Genomic DNA, 14,395 nt, shown 5'->3' with positions numbered 1-14,395 from the left:
CACCAGGGGCTGTTCCCATTTGAACTCTAAGACACACGCTCGTGGCAGTCAGGTGTAGCAGCTATGGTGTTAGAATGACCAAATATCCCAGTTTCCTTGGGACCTTCCAGTTTTAGCATCCCATGTCCCAAAGAAACCACTCTGTTCCAGGCGAATTGGGATGGTTGATTTTTCAAATGGTAGACAGATCAGCAGTGACCAAGAAATGAACTCCAGGTAGAGCAGCAAAAGATTGTGGACACAAAGGCACCTAAATGGAATGAGGTGGCAGTTGTCATGGTGACAGCGGTGCACTCTGTTAGAAAAGATGGCAGAGCCCAGCAATACCACTGGCAGATTGACGTGGGCTCCATGGGAGGAGCCAGGCTGATGACGGCTTTAGCAAGCAGGGCTTTCCAATCTTCCCACTGCGGTTGTACAAACAGCACCAAGGTGCTGGGATGAGGGGCGTCCCAGGAGTAGCAGCTGTGATTCTCACACAGCTGTGTATCTACCTCCCCGAAGTTGTCTTCCCTCCCTAGTTGACACCAGGAAGTGTTAGCTGATCCCTCCAGACTCTTCTTGGTTTCATAAGGCTTTCTGGGGGCTGAAGTGACCTTTAGTTCCTAAGCCATGTTATCCCTTACCTTTTACTATACATGAAGGAGCCTTAGCACTTAACAAACTCAAAACGTTTTGTTGAAGGAAAAGAACGAAGGTTTAGCTGTCGAAGGATTAAAAACTAGCACTGTGAGGGCTTGGGATGCAATTTAGTGATGGAGTGCTCACTTAGATTCCCAAGACCTTGTGTACAATCCTCAGTACCTCAAGACAAAGCAAAGCAAAAGAAAACAAAACCCTAGCACCGCACTCAGGAAGGGAGACGTCTGCAGGGCTGAATGATAGTCAAAACAGGTTCATTGGCCAGGAAACAAGTTTCAGCTAGATTTGAGGGGTTGGCAAACAGGGGTCAATCCAAGTCCATGGTTCTAACCAGCTGAAACTCCTTAGAAGCCGTTATGGTGAAATGCCATAGGGTGTTCACTTGTGCTATTATTTCCTAGGGCACGGTTTCTCTAGAAGGGTGTTGTCCCCTTATGCCTCTTCACAGACAAAAGCCACTTTCCGGTGGAGCAGTGTGGGCTCTCAAAGCCAGGCCTTGCTCCTCCGCTGGACAGCTGTGCTCCTCCAGCAGCCAGCTCAAGGCCTGCTTTCTCTTCTGTTCTCTGGGCTTTGCTCCTGCACATCACGTTCCTCCTAGTATCCTGACTCCAAGTGCTCGCCTCAGCATCACAGAGCTGAGATCTAGTCTCTACCAATATTTCTATTTTCTCTAAAGTCTGTGTTTGATTATGGTTCAGTCTGCCTGGCTCTGTGCCACAAGCTAATGTCCAGTGCTCAGGAGGAAAGGAGTGTATGCACAAAGTTTGGCTGCAGCGACACTGCCTGTCATTTCCTAGGTAGAGCCATTCACAGGGGCAAAGGGTGGCTAAAATGGCTGCGAGTAGAGAATTTGGGCCATTTGGCATGGTGTGGATAGGGCTGTCCAGTATTTTCGTACTCTTAATTTTCTCTCCTCCTCCTCTTCCTTCTTCTGTTTCTGTATGTAAAAATACGCATCTTGAAAGAGAAGAAAAGAATAACTTGGCTTTAGTCTTGCAATTTATGGGCTGACAGACTATTGTTTTTTCATGGTATATAACATTTCTGATGGCTATATATAATGTATTTTCTAATCTTTAGGTCATGGGGATGTCATGCTGGTATGTTGGAGAGAGAAATAACGCCAGGAACATAGTAGAAGGAAAGCATGTGCTTTTGCTGGTACCAAGCACACACTTCCCCCTTTGCCTGCCCAATGCCAGGCTTTTGACCATGTGTCTTGTTGACGTCCCGGTTCCTGTACCCTGTGATCCACACTGCTGAGTCATGCTTCCAACTGTGATGCTCTCTAGGGGATTCAATGTGGCAGTAGGAGTCTTGGAGCAGTATTTTGGGCACCCTCTGTTTGATACGGGCATCAGCGGCTCTAGTCTCTTTCCACATCATGATACTTTGTTCAAGGTTTACTCCATGATTGATTATTATAATAGAGCAGTAGCTCTCAACCTGTGGGTTGTGACCCCTAAGACCATCAGGAAAACACAGATCTTTACTTTAGGATTCATGACAATAACAAAATTACAGTTATGAAGTAGCAATGAAAATAATTTTATGACAGGGGGTCGACATGGCATGAGAACTGTATTAAAGGATTGCAGCATTAGGAAGATTGAGAACCACTGCCATAGACACTTGGCTGACAGGAACACATTTGAGAATTCATGTTGGGACAAGGCAGAGTACCTTTTCCTTATATAATCAACTCAGGTGTCAGGACTTGGGTTCTCAGGACTTCTGTCCCTAGAACAACATACAGAGTAGTCGCTAAGCCTAACAGTGTGCGCCTAGGGCAAGACCAGCGTGTTCTAAACCAAAGGTGGCCATAAAATCAGGCCCTGTTAGGATGATAATAACTGATATTTAGTAGACACACAACTGATTATACAGTAATGAAAAAGCCAGAAACATGTCCATTGTCAAGTAATTCCTTTCCTTGGGACAATGATATAGGATAAACTTAGAGAACTTATTGTCAGGGAACCTTAGGGTTTTATAAGTATTAACACGTGGCATCTCATGATACGTAGATAGTTTAAGGGAATCCTACAGCCGTTTTTCAGTACAGCTCACCTGACAACTGTGTTTACACCTTCTTGCCTTTTAAGATTCTCTCTTTGTGTCTCAACTTTCTTTCTATGAAAATGCTTTAGGTCCAAGGTCAGATGTGGTGTAGGTGAAGCTGGGGTTTCACTTTCTTCACTTTCTCTCTCTCTTCATCTAGAAACTCAACATATGGTAACTTTGGGTCCTATTCTGCATCTCAGTCTCTTGCCAAATACTTCACTGTTAAGGTATTGTCGGAGAAAAATGGTGCTGTATGAACTCTTCAAGGAATATAGTTACATTTGGGGGGTCACATTTTTTTTTTTTACTTTGGTGTAACACTAAACTTGCAAAAAGTAACACAAGCAGTACAAAAAGGTAAACTCCTGACACTTTTGATCTAGATTTTTGGATGAGTGCTTGCTTGCTGTCTTTGTATGTGTCCAGTCATACATACACATTATCTCTGACCCATTTGAGTATGCAGACATCATGCCTTTTTTTAACCACCATAATTGACCTTTGTTTTCATGAGGCAATCACTTTTGACATTTGGCACAATTAAGAGACGATTGCTTCATGTCACAAAGTCTCAGAATTGAATTTGTTTGTCCACTTATTTGAAACAGGAGCATCAGAGAAGTAGATCAGCAGCTCCTCTTACCTGGTGATAGAAATGGAATCTTTTAATGGCCATGTTTTCCCCGGAAAAAGTCATTATACTAGCTTAGAAGTCCAAGCCGACACCTGCTCTTTTCTGTAAGGAAGGAAGGTTGGCTGAAGATCTTTTTCTTTCATCCCTGCTGCTCAGAGAGGCTCCCCATCTCCAGCTGCCTCTTCTGCTCCTCTTATGAACCTGCTCGGCTCTTCCTCAGTCTCAGTGGCTCTCACAAATCCACTCCCACTTCCCATTCTTTCTGTCAATGCCATTATCCTATGACTTTTCTTAATTATGTGAATACAAAACATGGCTTCCTATAAAGCCAGGCCCTGGGTGGGGAGGAGGTGGCACAATGCATTAGGTATAGTCTAAGCGTATGGGATGCTCACCTTAGTCTTCCTGTCTACTCTGCTGCGGGCAGAGAAGTGTAGGAGTTGAGATTTTATCTCCAGAGCCTCTGCCTTGTCTCAGTTCTGACCTCATCACTAATTAGCTACGTGACTTTGGGAGGTGAAGCTCATCAGATTCATAATTAAATAGGCTAATACTGGAAAACCCCTTGCCTGGTCATAGTTGGAGCAATATAAATTTTTGTTACAAACTGCTTTGAAAGGATAATGTGTGCTTTGGGAAGGTTTGGGTTGGCACATAGATAGTTCATTACAATGTGACTTTGTAGCCATGCATGCAGTGGTCAGAGGCAGTCTCTTATTAGAGTGCACCCTACAGGGATAAGTACAATGTAATATCCTAACATAAAATTGGTTAGAATTTCTCAAGAGTAGAAGCAGTCTCTAAAAGACCCACAGGGGATGAAGGGCAATGGAAATTCTTGTAACTGAGAATATTCACAACTGATTCCCTAAGTATCTTCCCCGTTGGAGCTTACAGTAGTTCCAGAAGGTCAATGTGGCTAATGTTTCCAGCTGACTATCAATATCTTTTACAATAAAATGCTTCACTTTCACCAAACACACACTCAGTCAGTGAGTACATGTCCTAGTTTCCCACCATGTGACTAAATTATGGCTAGTGGGAAGAGATGTGGGCAGAAATGAAGTGTGCCATTTCTAGGTTGAGCTCTGCAAATAACTGGGCATCCCTGCCCCCAGTGGTTGGCATGCAGTCTGGACCTTGTACTCAGAGATGGAAGTCTTGAGTTAAGAATGGCAGAGTTGCCTAACTACCCTGGAACCTTCTGGGTCTGAGACATTTTGTGTGAGAGAAATGAGCGTTGAGAAATGTTTAAGCAATTTTATTGTTACTCTTTTTGTTATAGTAGGTTAAGTTACAACTAACATAGAAGGTGTTTGAGTTCCACTTTATAAAAGAGAGATGAAGTTTAGACTAAGTACCTTGGCTGAGGCAATATAGCTCAGTCAGTAAAGTGCTTGCCTTGGAAACATGAGGACCTGAGTTCAATCCCCACAACCCATGTTTTAAAAAGCCAAGTGTGGTGGCACATGCTTGTAACCCCAGTGCTGGGGATGCAGAGACAGGTAGATGCCTGGGGTATACTTAAAGAGTTTCAGGCCAGTGAGAGACCTCATCTTGAAAAACTAAGCTGGGGGTTGGTTCGGTACATAAGAAAGCTTGCTCAAGCATAAGGACCCAAGTTCAAATCCCCAGCACCTTTGTGAAAAGTAAGGCATGGCTGCTCTTGCCTGTAACACTAGTCTTGGGAGGCAGAGCCAGGAAAATTCTGAGAGCTTGCTGGTCAACTGCCCTTGGAAAATGGTGAGTTTTGGGGGTCTGTGAAAGACTACGTTTTAAAAGGAATAAAGGGGAGAACAATAGAATAGATAGGGTAAAATATCCTCCTCCAACTCCACATGTACAGGCATAAATACATGCACTCACACGGCAATATAGATGTAACACACACACATGTGGAGGCCCACAGAGGTTTCCTAGTGAGATCTGAGCTTGCTTCATCCAGCAGGGCTGCACTAGAGGACTGTTTGACCACGTGTATTGTTACTATGTGATTGGAAGGGTTTGCACTTGGCTGTGCTAGGGGGAGGTCTTTGCTCCACCCCTTGACATTCCTATAAAAAGCCCTTTAGAAGAGACAGAAGGGGCTGGTGGATAAGGATCCAGACCCTCCTGAGGCTATCCTGTGTTTTTAATCTATATTTCTATCTAAATCTCTTGTCCCTCATTCCTCAATATTACCCTGGAGAAAACAGTGAGAGCTGGTCTCTCTCTCTCTCTCTCTCTCTCTCTCTCTCTCTCTCTCTCTCTCTCTCTCTCTCTCTCACACACACACACACACACACACACACTCTTACATGCACATGCACACACATTGTACACAAAACAAAACAAAGAGTTGCCTCTTGCCTGCACATGCACCTACATGTGCATGCACACCCCCACACACATGTGCATACACATACACACATGCACATAGGACTAAGTGACTTGTCTGAGATCATGAGCTTTGTAAACAGCTATGGTCAGATCCCACACCAAGAGCTCTGGTGCTAATGGGGGATGCTTAGTCAGTTTCCTTGGTGTTTTGTTCTCAAAGTTCTGCTGGGCTAAGTTTATGGAATAAAGGACAGAGACACCTGTTCTCCCACAGACGACCATGCCAGCCATGACCAATGGTTTCCATCACTATCTGTGTTTTTATAACTGTTTATGTGTCCATACTCCACCTCACCCAATGCTGGGGTTCGAATACAGTACATAGGCCTCACATATGCTAGGCTAGTGTGGTGACTGGCCAGTGCCAGGTTTGTCTGGCTTCAGCCCCAGGGCCAAGCACGGGGACTCCACTTTACGGCACAAAGGAGAGTCAATCAAAACACCTCAGACACTGGAAAAGACTTCTAGGCCAGGCACACCACCCCAGCCATTAAAAGTGACTGCTTCTCACAGCCTTTCAGGATGGCAGCTGCCAGGAGGGACAGTGACTCAGCAGCAGGAGTCAAAGCCAAAGTTAAACAGAGGTCAGTGTCCTGGCAAGCCGGACCGGTGGAACCTCTGTTATAGACATTTGCTTGCTCTCCCAGTCCGTGAGACGCCATAATACCACCACTAATGAGGTCAGGCTTCCTGACCCCTGCCACGATGGGTGGATCACAGTCCCTGTTCTTGGTGGTGTACTTCACACCTGATTATTCTTTATGATTCCACTGTCTGCTTCTTCCTATTGCCTCTCACGCTCAGGTTGGGGGCCTTCCTGGGTATTCGCACAGCTGCGATGTTCCCCCTTTCTCAGTATCCATCACACTGTTCCTGCCTTGCTGGGTGCCCACTGTCTGTCAGTGCTGTATAGACAAACCGGCTGTCTGAACTCACTGACAAAAGCCCAGAGAATGGCAGCAGGCAGGGTGTGTGAATTCTGTATGGTAATGGTGGTGGTTGAACATAATCTGAGAGGCTCATCTCAGTTCTGAGGGATCCAATAAAATATACAGCTGTATTAGATTCTAGTTTGTTTTTAATTGGTTCTCAATTAGTCCAGGCTGACCCAGAACTTAGGTAGCTTTGAGCTCCAGATCTTCCTTTCTCTTCCTCCTTAGTGATAGGACTGCAGTCATGTGCCACGCCTGGCTTGATTCTGAAGTATCTAATAAGATGTGTAACTTAGAAATACCTAGAATACACCCACTCACCTTCTAAATCTTATTACCAAACCACCCTCTGAGAGCCAGTGAGTGTGAGTTGGCTCAAGGTTACAGAGGACATCAGATAAAGTGTCACAGGAGCCTTAACCTGCTAACACGATTTGAACCAAAGGTGACTTCTGCACATGCACCTCAAAGAACTGGATGCAGACAAAGAGAAAGGCAGTAACCACACTATTATAGTGGAAAAAAATTAATGTTCAGAGTAAGGGAGTGAGTAAACAAAGACACCTGCTTTGCAAATCGTTCAACTATCGGGAGGGGGCTGGGTATAGGAATAGGTTGGGAATACTTCATCCTGGAATGCTAAATGAGAAACGCAGGACACGGCTCAGTTGGCAGAATGCTTGTCTAGTATGTACAAAGCCACCCCAGCGCCACACAGCTGTAATCCCAGGTACTGGAGAGGTGGAATGTGGTGGTCTGACCTAGCAATGCCCTCACAGGCTCGTGTGTTTGAGTACTCAGTCCGCAGTATTTGAGTACTCAGTCCACAGTAGGTGGTGCTGTTTGGGGAGGCTTAGGAGGTCCGGCCTTGCTGGAGGGAGTGTGTCACAGGGAGTGGGCTTGGAGTGTGTCGCCTGGTCCTACTTCCAGTTCCTTCTCTCAGCTTCCTGATGTGACCTCTCGGCTTTCTGCTTCTGCCACAAAATGCCTGCGGCCTGTTAGTGCCTCACATGGACCCTTATCCCTCTGGAACCATAAGTCAAAATAAGTGATTTCTTCCATAAGTTGCTTTTGGTCATGGTGTTTTATCATAGCAATAGGAAAGTAACCTAAGATGGGAGGAATGAAGGTCAGAGGTTCAATGTCGTCTTCAACTACATAGAGAGTTGGAGGCCAGCTCAGAATACATGAGAACTGGTCTCAAAACCAAGTAAGTAAATAAATAAATAAAGATTGAGAAAAGCACGACACAGTTACACATTCTACACCATTCATTTTAAGCCCCTCTCTCTTACCCTCATGTATAAGTAAGAGATAAAACATTGGTGAAAAGAACATTTAGTGCCATCTGAAAGATTGTTTGGTGTATTAGCCTGTGTTTTCCAAACCTTATGTGCACACATTCCGTGTTTTAAAAAAGCAGCAAAAGCCAAGACAAGCCCCTTCTGGTTTCTGTGTTTCCCCCTCTTCCAGCACTAGGCTAGTCGCATGCATGGTACAGGAGGAATGGAGAGTAGAGGCACGTGGACTTTTCACTCTTCCTGGATCTGCGGCCATAAGCAGACACCAAGGTAAACCTGGGCCGTCTCTTTCGGCACTGCTAAAGCGGGGAGGCTGGGCTGAAACAGCTGGCGCTGCATGCCACGGCCACGTAGAAGGGAGGTTTCCTTAGAATTAGAAGTCTGTCGTCTTCTCTTGCCGCTCAGGCCAGATCCATGGTGGACTGAGGATGGGCTTGGGGAGGGTGGAGGCATCTGTGTCCCCCCTTTACGGCCAAGGCTCACTATAAAAAGAAATAGCTCTCTTTTTTACTGCGCTTTCTTCCTCCTCTTCTCCACTTTCCCGTGTTTACCTCTTAAAGCCACAGTGAAGAGAATTAAATCAAAATGTGCAGAAGACTCTGTTTCTTGGAGAGTGGGTAGACTCAAGACCTATGTAAATCACTACTCTGGTTGGTGTGTCTGTCCCTGGGGTTTGCCACTCCATCATCCAGGACATGCATCCTCTCCCTTCCTCTCCACTTGAGTAGAGAGATTTTACCCACAGAAATCTCTAATTGAGTGTCCAAGCTCATCTCTAGACATTTAGGCAGGACTTTAGATGTCCTTATACCAGGATTAACAACACTATGGCTTGCACCAGTGTATCTACTTCATTGAGCTCTGAGCAATCAGAGAACAGCATTTCCTAAACAGCAACTTTATTAAATGCCAATAAAATGCTTATGTTTATATGAATAAAACGGGAACAAGTTGGTCTGCTGGGTTCAATGGTTGGAATCATCTTGAGGAATCAGAAAGATCGGCTTTCAAGCACTTGAAGCTATCAGAAATTTTCAGGAGTGTCTCCACCAAACTATGATTAAATTGTAATCCTAAAAATGATGGTTAGGGATTCTGCTTATGTAGCCAGTATAAACTCATTGCTACTGTTGGAAGCACACACCTTATTTTAAAATGCAAGACAAGACAAGACAAGACCAGTGCCTACCTTGTCTCTCCATTCTTTTTGTCTCTGGAAATAGCCCCTCAGGTATCTAAGACAACAGTAATAGAAACAGAGAGAAAAGAGAGAGAAAAAAAGGAAGAAAGAACCCCAAAGCAAACAAGACATGTCCGTGCTAAGAATGAGGCGAACACATGACTCAGGGCTTTTGTTTACTTTGTTCAGGTGTGTTCTAGCTGCAGAGAAAAGGTTGACATTGCTTCTCCCCTCAACACTGAGTTAACCTAACAAGCCACTGGCGCTGGAGATGAGTGGACAAGACTGGAATTTTGATTGTGTCTGTCAGTAATTGTATGACTTTGGGCAAGTTATTTATTTAACCTCCTTATACCTCAGCTTCTCAGGCCATATAATAAGGACAATATTAGTATATAACTTACAGTGTTGTTGGGTCAACTAAGCAAATATATCAAAAACCTTAGCAGTCAAACAGTCCCGGACACATAGTAAGCACTTAAGGAGTTCTAATTTAAAATTTGTGCGGGCGGTGGTGGCGCACGCCTTTAATCCCAGCACTCGGGAGGCAGAGCCAGGCGGATCTCTGTGAGTTCGAGGCCAGCCTGAGCTACCAAGTGAGCTCCAGGAAAGGCGCAAAGCTATGCAGAGAAACCCTGTCTCGAAAAACCAAAAAAAAAAAAAAAAATTGTGTTACATTTAATTAATTAACACTCTCTTTGTCTCTCTGTCTCTGTCTCTGTCTGTCTGTCTGTCTCTCTCTCTCTCTGTGTGTGTGTGTGTGTGTGTGTGTGTGTGTGTGTGTGTGTGTGTGTGTGTATACAAGTGCAGTAGTCAGAGACAACTTTTGGGGTTAGACCTTCTATCATGTAGGGCCTGGGCATCAAGTTCAGGTGGGCAAGGTTGGCAGAGCTATCTTGCCAGCTCCAGCTCCATATTTTCTTACTTTTATTGCTTTTTGTTTTTGTGGTAGGTTTTCACATATGCTAGGTGAGGACTCTACCACTGAGCTATATCCCCAACCCTGTGCACGAATAAGTGTGTGTGTGTGTGTTGGATCAGAAGACATTTGGTGGTTGGTTCTTTCCTTCTATCTTATGGGTCTTGGGGACTGAACTTTGGGTGTTAGGCTGGGCAGTAAGCGACTTTCTCACTGAACTATGTTGTTGGCCCCATGGAATTTTAGATGTGACAGTCACTGCCTTCATGGGCTTCATATTCTAGGGACAGTGTGAATGTCAAACTGCACAGTGAATGGCATTTTTGCAATTATGTTAAGTTCAATATAGGAAAAATACAGTAGATAAGATGAATTTGTGACTGTTTCCCCAAGGGAGTGCAAAATTTTCATCGCTGAGATTTCTGTTATCACATCTTTGTCAAATCAAGAACAAAACTTGAAATTTCCTCAACCACATGTCCACAGTCCATAATTAAGGTAAAACCTGAGAAGGTTTAATTTGAAAATGATAGCATCTACATATGTGTATCAAGATGTTTAAAGATAAGTCCTAGCGGCTGAGAGAAAATAATCTATTGATTGAAATAAAAAAATAAGCCATAAGCTCACTAAATATTTACACATATTAGTAAATGTTTTGTTTTCTAGCTTAGAAAAAAAAGTTGTTTTTTTGGAGACAGGGTCTCATATCTGAGTTTTGTCTCAAACGCTTCATGTAGCGGAAGATGACCTTGAACTTCTGATCTTCTACTTCCACCTTCCAAGAGCTGGGAGTACAGGCCTGCAGCACTACGCAGCTTATATGATTCTGGGGACTAAACCCAGGGCTTTGTGCATGATAGACAAGCACTCTACCTTCTGAGCCTTCTCCCCAGACCCAACATAGATCCGCCTCCCCCCCACCCCAAAGCTTTTCACAATTCTTCCTTGTTAGTGGAGAAAACGGAAGAGCTTGTCACTGCAGTCGGTAGAGGCCGCTTTGACACAGTGGGCCGTGTCATAAGTCAGTCGTTTTCCTCTCACGGAGCAGGAGATACGCACCCATCTGTCGAAAGATTAAACCGTTTCTGAGTGCTTTTATAGTAACTTATTGGTATACAGCTTGGTAAGTGATAATCCGTAAGAGAAGAAAGGGAACCACCCACCCGTTAGTAGCAAGCAAAGCTTATACCAGTAAGAAAATTTTGCACAGAGGAATTGGACCCTGGACTTGTTGACTCTCAGAGATCAGAGAGCACCAGTCTTGTCCTTTGGTCCCCTCCCCTCTTCCCATCCCGGGGGGCTGGGGGGACCCTCCAGGAGTCCCCGCTTCTCGCCCCACCCTCCTTCCAATCCTTGTCCCTGCTAGAGTACTAGCGGCCAATCAGGAGGCGGCCATCCCGAGGAGTGGGGTGGTGTTGGTGTTGATTGGCGGAGCCTGAAGTCACCTCTCCAGCGGGCCTGGCCGACGCGATTGCTTACCCCGGGTGGAACCCCGAGCGCGCCCAGCCGTCCTGCCTACCACGCTCTGCAGCTCCGCAATCCGACGCCATGGCGGACAGCCGGGACCCAGCCAGCGACCAGATGAAGCAGTGGAAGGAACAGCGGTCCATGCAGGTACCTTACGTTCCCCAGTCCCCCGTGAGAGCGTGGGCGGGCGGCGAGTAACGGCACCGGCTCCCCCTGGGTGGCCTGCACTGGGGCTACATCCCTGGCCACAGGCGAGTGGCTGCCGTCTGTCCCATGGATTATGTGGAGCAGGGGATTGGGGCTGCCGGCCTGCAGGACTGACTGTCTCTGGCAGCAAGGACCGGGTAACCGGTTGGCTCCGAGTTTGGCAGTTGTTCAGCTGGGACAGAGGTCATAGCTTGAGGGAGACATGGAGAGCTGTAGCTGTGAACCAGGAAGTGGGAGTCTGGCTCTGGCTTTATGTGTGTGCAATCTTACAACTGCACCCCCAGCAGAATTCATGGGGACATGCAGCGGACACAGCATTCAACGATTAAGAGAATTTTTACATCCATTGTTTCACGGGCGCTTAGGAGCATCGGACTGGGTATTTTAGAACACTAGGTGGTAATCATTGCTTTGATTCACTTTGAGTGCCTGGATGTGCCAGTTAAGCACCACAATGCTGGGCAAGATGTACAAATTCTCCTGCGGTGAGGCCACACCCTGGAGAAGTTTAGAGTCAAGACTGAGAAACAAGGTGTGTAAACAGATGATTGCCACGCAGTTTCGAATGCAGGCGAGCTGTGGAGTGTAGAGTGAGTGCTGGAGTTGGTTGTAAGGCAGAAGACATTGTAACAGTGTCTTCACAGATAACAGGGATTTCAGTAGACTCGGTAGGCACAGTCCTGGTCTGGGCATCTTTGAGAGGTCAAAGCGGATGATACAGCGTGGTCCCATGGCTTCCGGTTACTATGGTGGGGCTGGGGCTGGGGGAGCCCTTCCCCCTTGCCCTTTCTCAAAACCATGCTCTTGTTGGTGAACTGCAGCATCAGTGCCAACGGCTCCTGGACTGAGTTTGGGAAAACGCTGATACGCTTCTCTAAGCTCTTGGTCCCATCCTCATTCGTTATTTACCACTAGGTCCGTTCAGTTTTTTTCCCTGAGTTCTTCAAGTGAACCCGAGAGACAGTCGTAATCAAGGACGTGCAGCTAGTTAGTGGCAGATTCAAGATTAGAATGGAGCTCCCTAGAGCCAGGACCTGTTGGGTACCCAGTGGCTGCCAGAGCCTGGTTCATACTGTCGTGACGACTTGGTGAACTCAGAAACACTTGGCCACTGAGGTGAGAGTTTTAGAAAGTAAAATACACTTGTTCTTAAAGCGCCCTGTTTACCCTGAGACCAGTTTGCCTGTTACTTATTTGGGGTAATCATTAAGCCTTAGCTGTTGACTTCTTGGGAGAACCACAGCTGGCCCACAAACACAAGATAAAACTGGGAGGCTCCCTTGCAATGCTGCTCTCTCCCCTTTCCATGACATTTCCTTGCTATGGGCATGTTGCCTGTATTGGTGGTAATATTGATGTTTTCTTCCTCAGTTTGTGCTACTCCGAATAAATGTTTATTTCTAGTGGGGAGCCCTCTCCTTTCTGGAAGGAAATTAGCACATTCTGTAAAGCCTAGATAAGTTGAAGTACTTGATTATGAACAGAGCTGAGAATTCAGAAAAGCTGAAGAGAACTGCAGTACACACCTAACTGCCCAGCTTCTGGATTATACAGTTACCTTTTGTATAAGATTATCTATCTCCCTGTCCCCCATTTATCTATGAAATTAGTGATTTTTTTTTAGTGTATCTAGTCACCTGTATACTTTATACCTGAGCACAGCAGGCATGTGAATGGAGAGTATGGTGTGCACGTAGTTTTACAGTGATATTTGCATGCATGTAGACTTACGTGAAACATGTAGATTTATGTGTTTTGTTTAGCAAGGTTTAATGTATGTATATACCATTGCACCCTGAGCCCTTGTCAAGATACCAAGGCTGGACTGAGGAGGTGCCTCACTGGGTAAAGTGCTCTCTGTGCAACTGGGAGGGGATGAGTTCGAATCCCCAGAATGCATATAAACCTTGATGGCAACGTGTCCCTTGTAGTCCCAGCATTCCTATGTGGAGCTGGGGACACAGGAGAACACAGTCCAGCCAACCTGGTGTAGACAGTAGGAAACAACTTAAACAAGTGGAAGGTGGACAGCGACACCAGAGGTTGTCCCCTGACTTCCACCACGTACATGAATGCTCGCCTGTATTCACACACAACAAGAGATTTGGAAAACCAAATAAATAAAGGGGCTGTCCTTGAAAAACTCTATCCGAGGTTACCATCACCCTGCCTGCCCTAGGAAATCATTGTAATGGGCGATTTAAACTATTGATTGATGGAGTTTTGTAGAAGGCTCTTTTTTGTCTGTTTGTTTAGCAAAAATGCTTTCCCATCACTCATGTCGTGTTGTGTATCAGCAGTTAGAACTTTACACACCATGCCGTGCTTTGTCATGTGACCAGACCACTGTCTGTTTATACTATTGCTGGACACATGGGTTGTTTCCAGGTTTGGATTGTTACAAATAAAGTTGACATGAAACTCCTTATAGCAGTCATTTTATGCACCCACACTTTGATTTTTCTTGGAAAATACCTAGCTGGATGTGCTGGCACATACCTGTGATCTCAGTACTAAGAAAGTAGAGGCCGATGGATCACCAGTTTGAAGCCATCCTGAGTTATATGGTAAGAATCCTGTCCTAATAAATAAGGCAAAACAACAACAACAACAAACCCCACACTACTTAGAATAGATTTACCGGGCTATAGGGCCACTGGCTGTTTT

At 45.5% G+C, this 14,395-nt stretch overlaps 1 protein-coding gene across 1 annotated transcript in view; it reads left to right on the top strand.

Annotated features, from left to right (window-relative positions):
* The first annotated feature begins 11,433 nt into the window (after positions 1-11,433).
* Positions 11,434-14,395, top strand: part of Cat (catalase) — a 28,913-nt gene continuing 25,951 nt past the window's right edge. The window contains exon 1 of the mRNA XM_006983625.4: positions 11,434-11,668. Within this exon, the coding sequence (XP_006983687.3) occupies positions 11,603-11,668 (66 nt within the window). The 5' untranslated portion in view covers positions 11,434-11,602. The remainder of the gene's footprint in view (positions 11,669-14,395) is intronic.

This window comes from Peromyscus maniculatus, chromosome 4 (genome assembly GCF_049852395.1).
Source record: "Peromyscus maniculatus bairdii isolate BWxNUB_F1_BW_parent chromosome 4, HU_Pman_BW_mat_3.1, whole genome shotgun sequence".
Taxonomy (NCBI): Eukaryota; Metazoa; Chordata; class Mammalia; order Rodentia; family Cricetidae; genus Peromyscus; species Peromyscus maniculatus.
The sequence above is the reverse complement of the archived record's forward strand: the minus strand, read 5'-3'. Positions and strand labels throughout refer to the sequence as shown.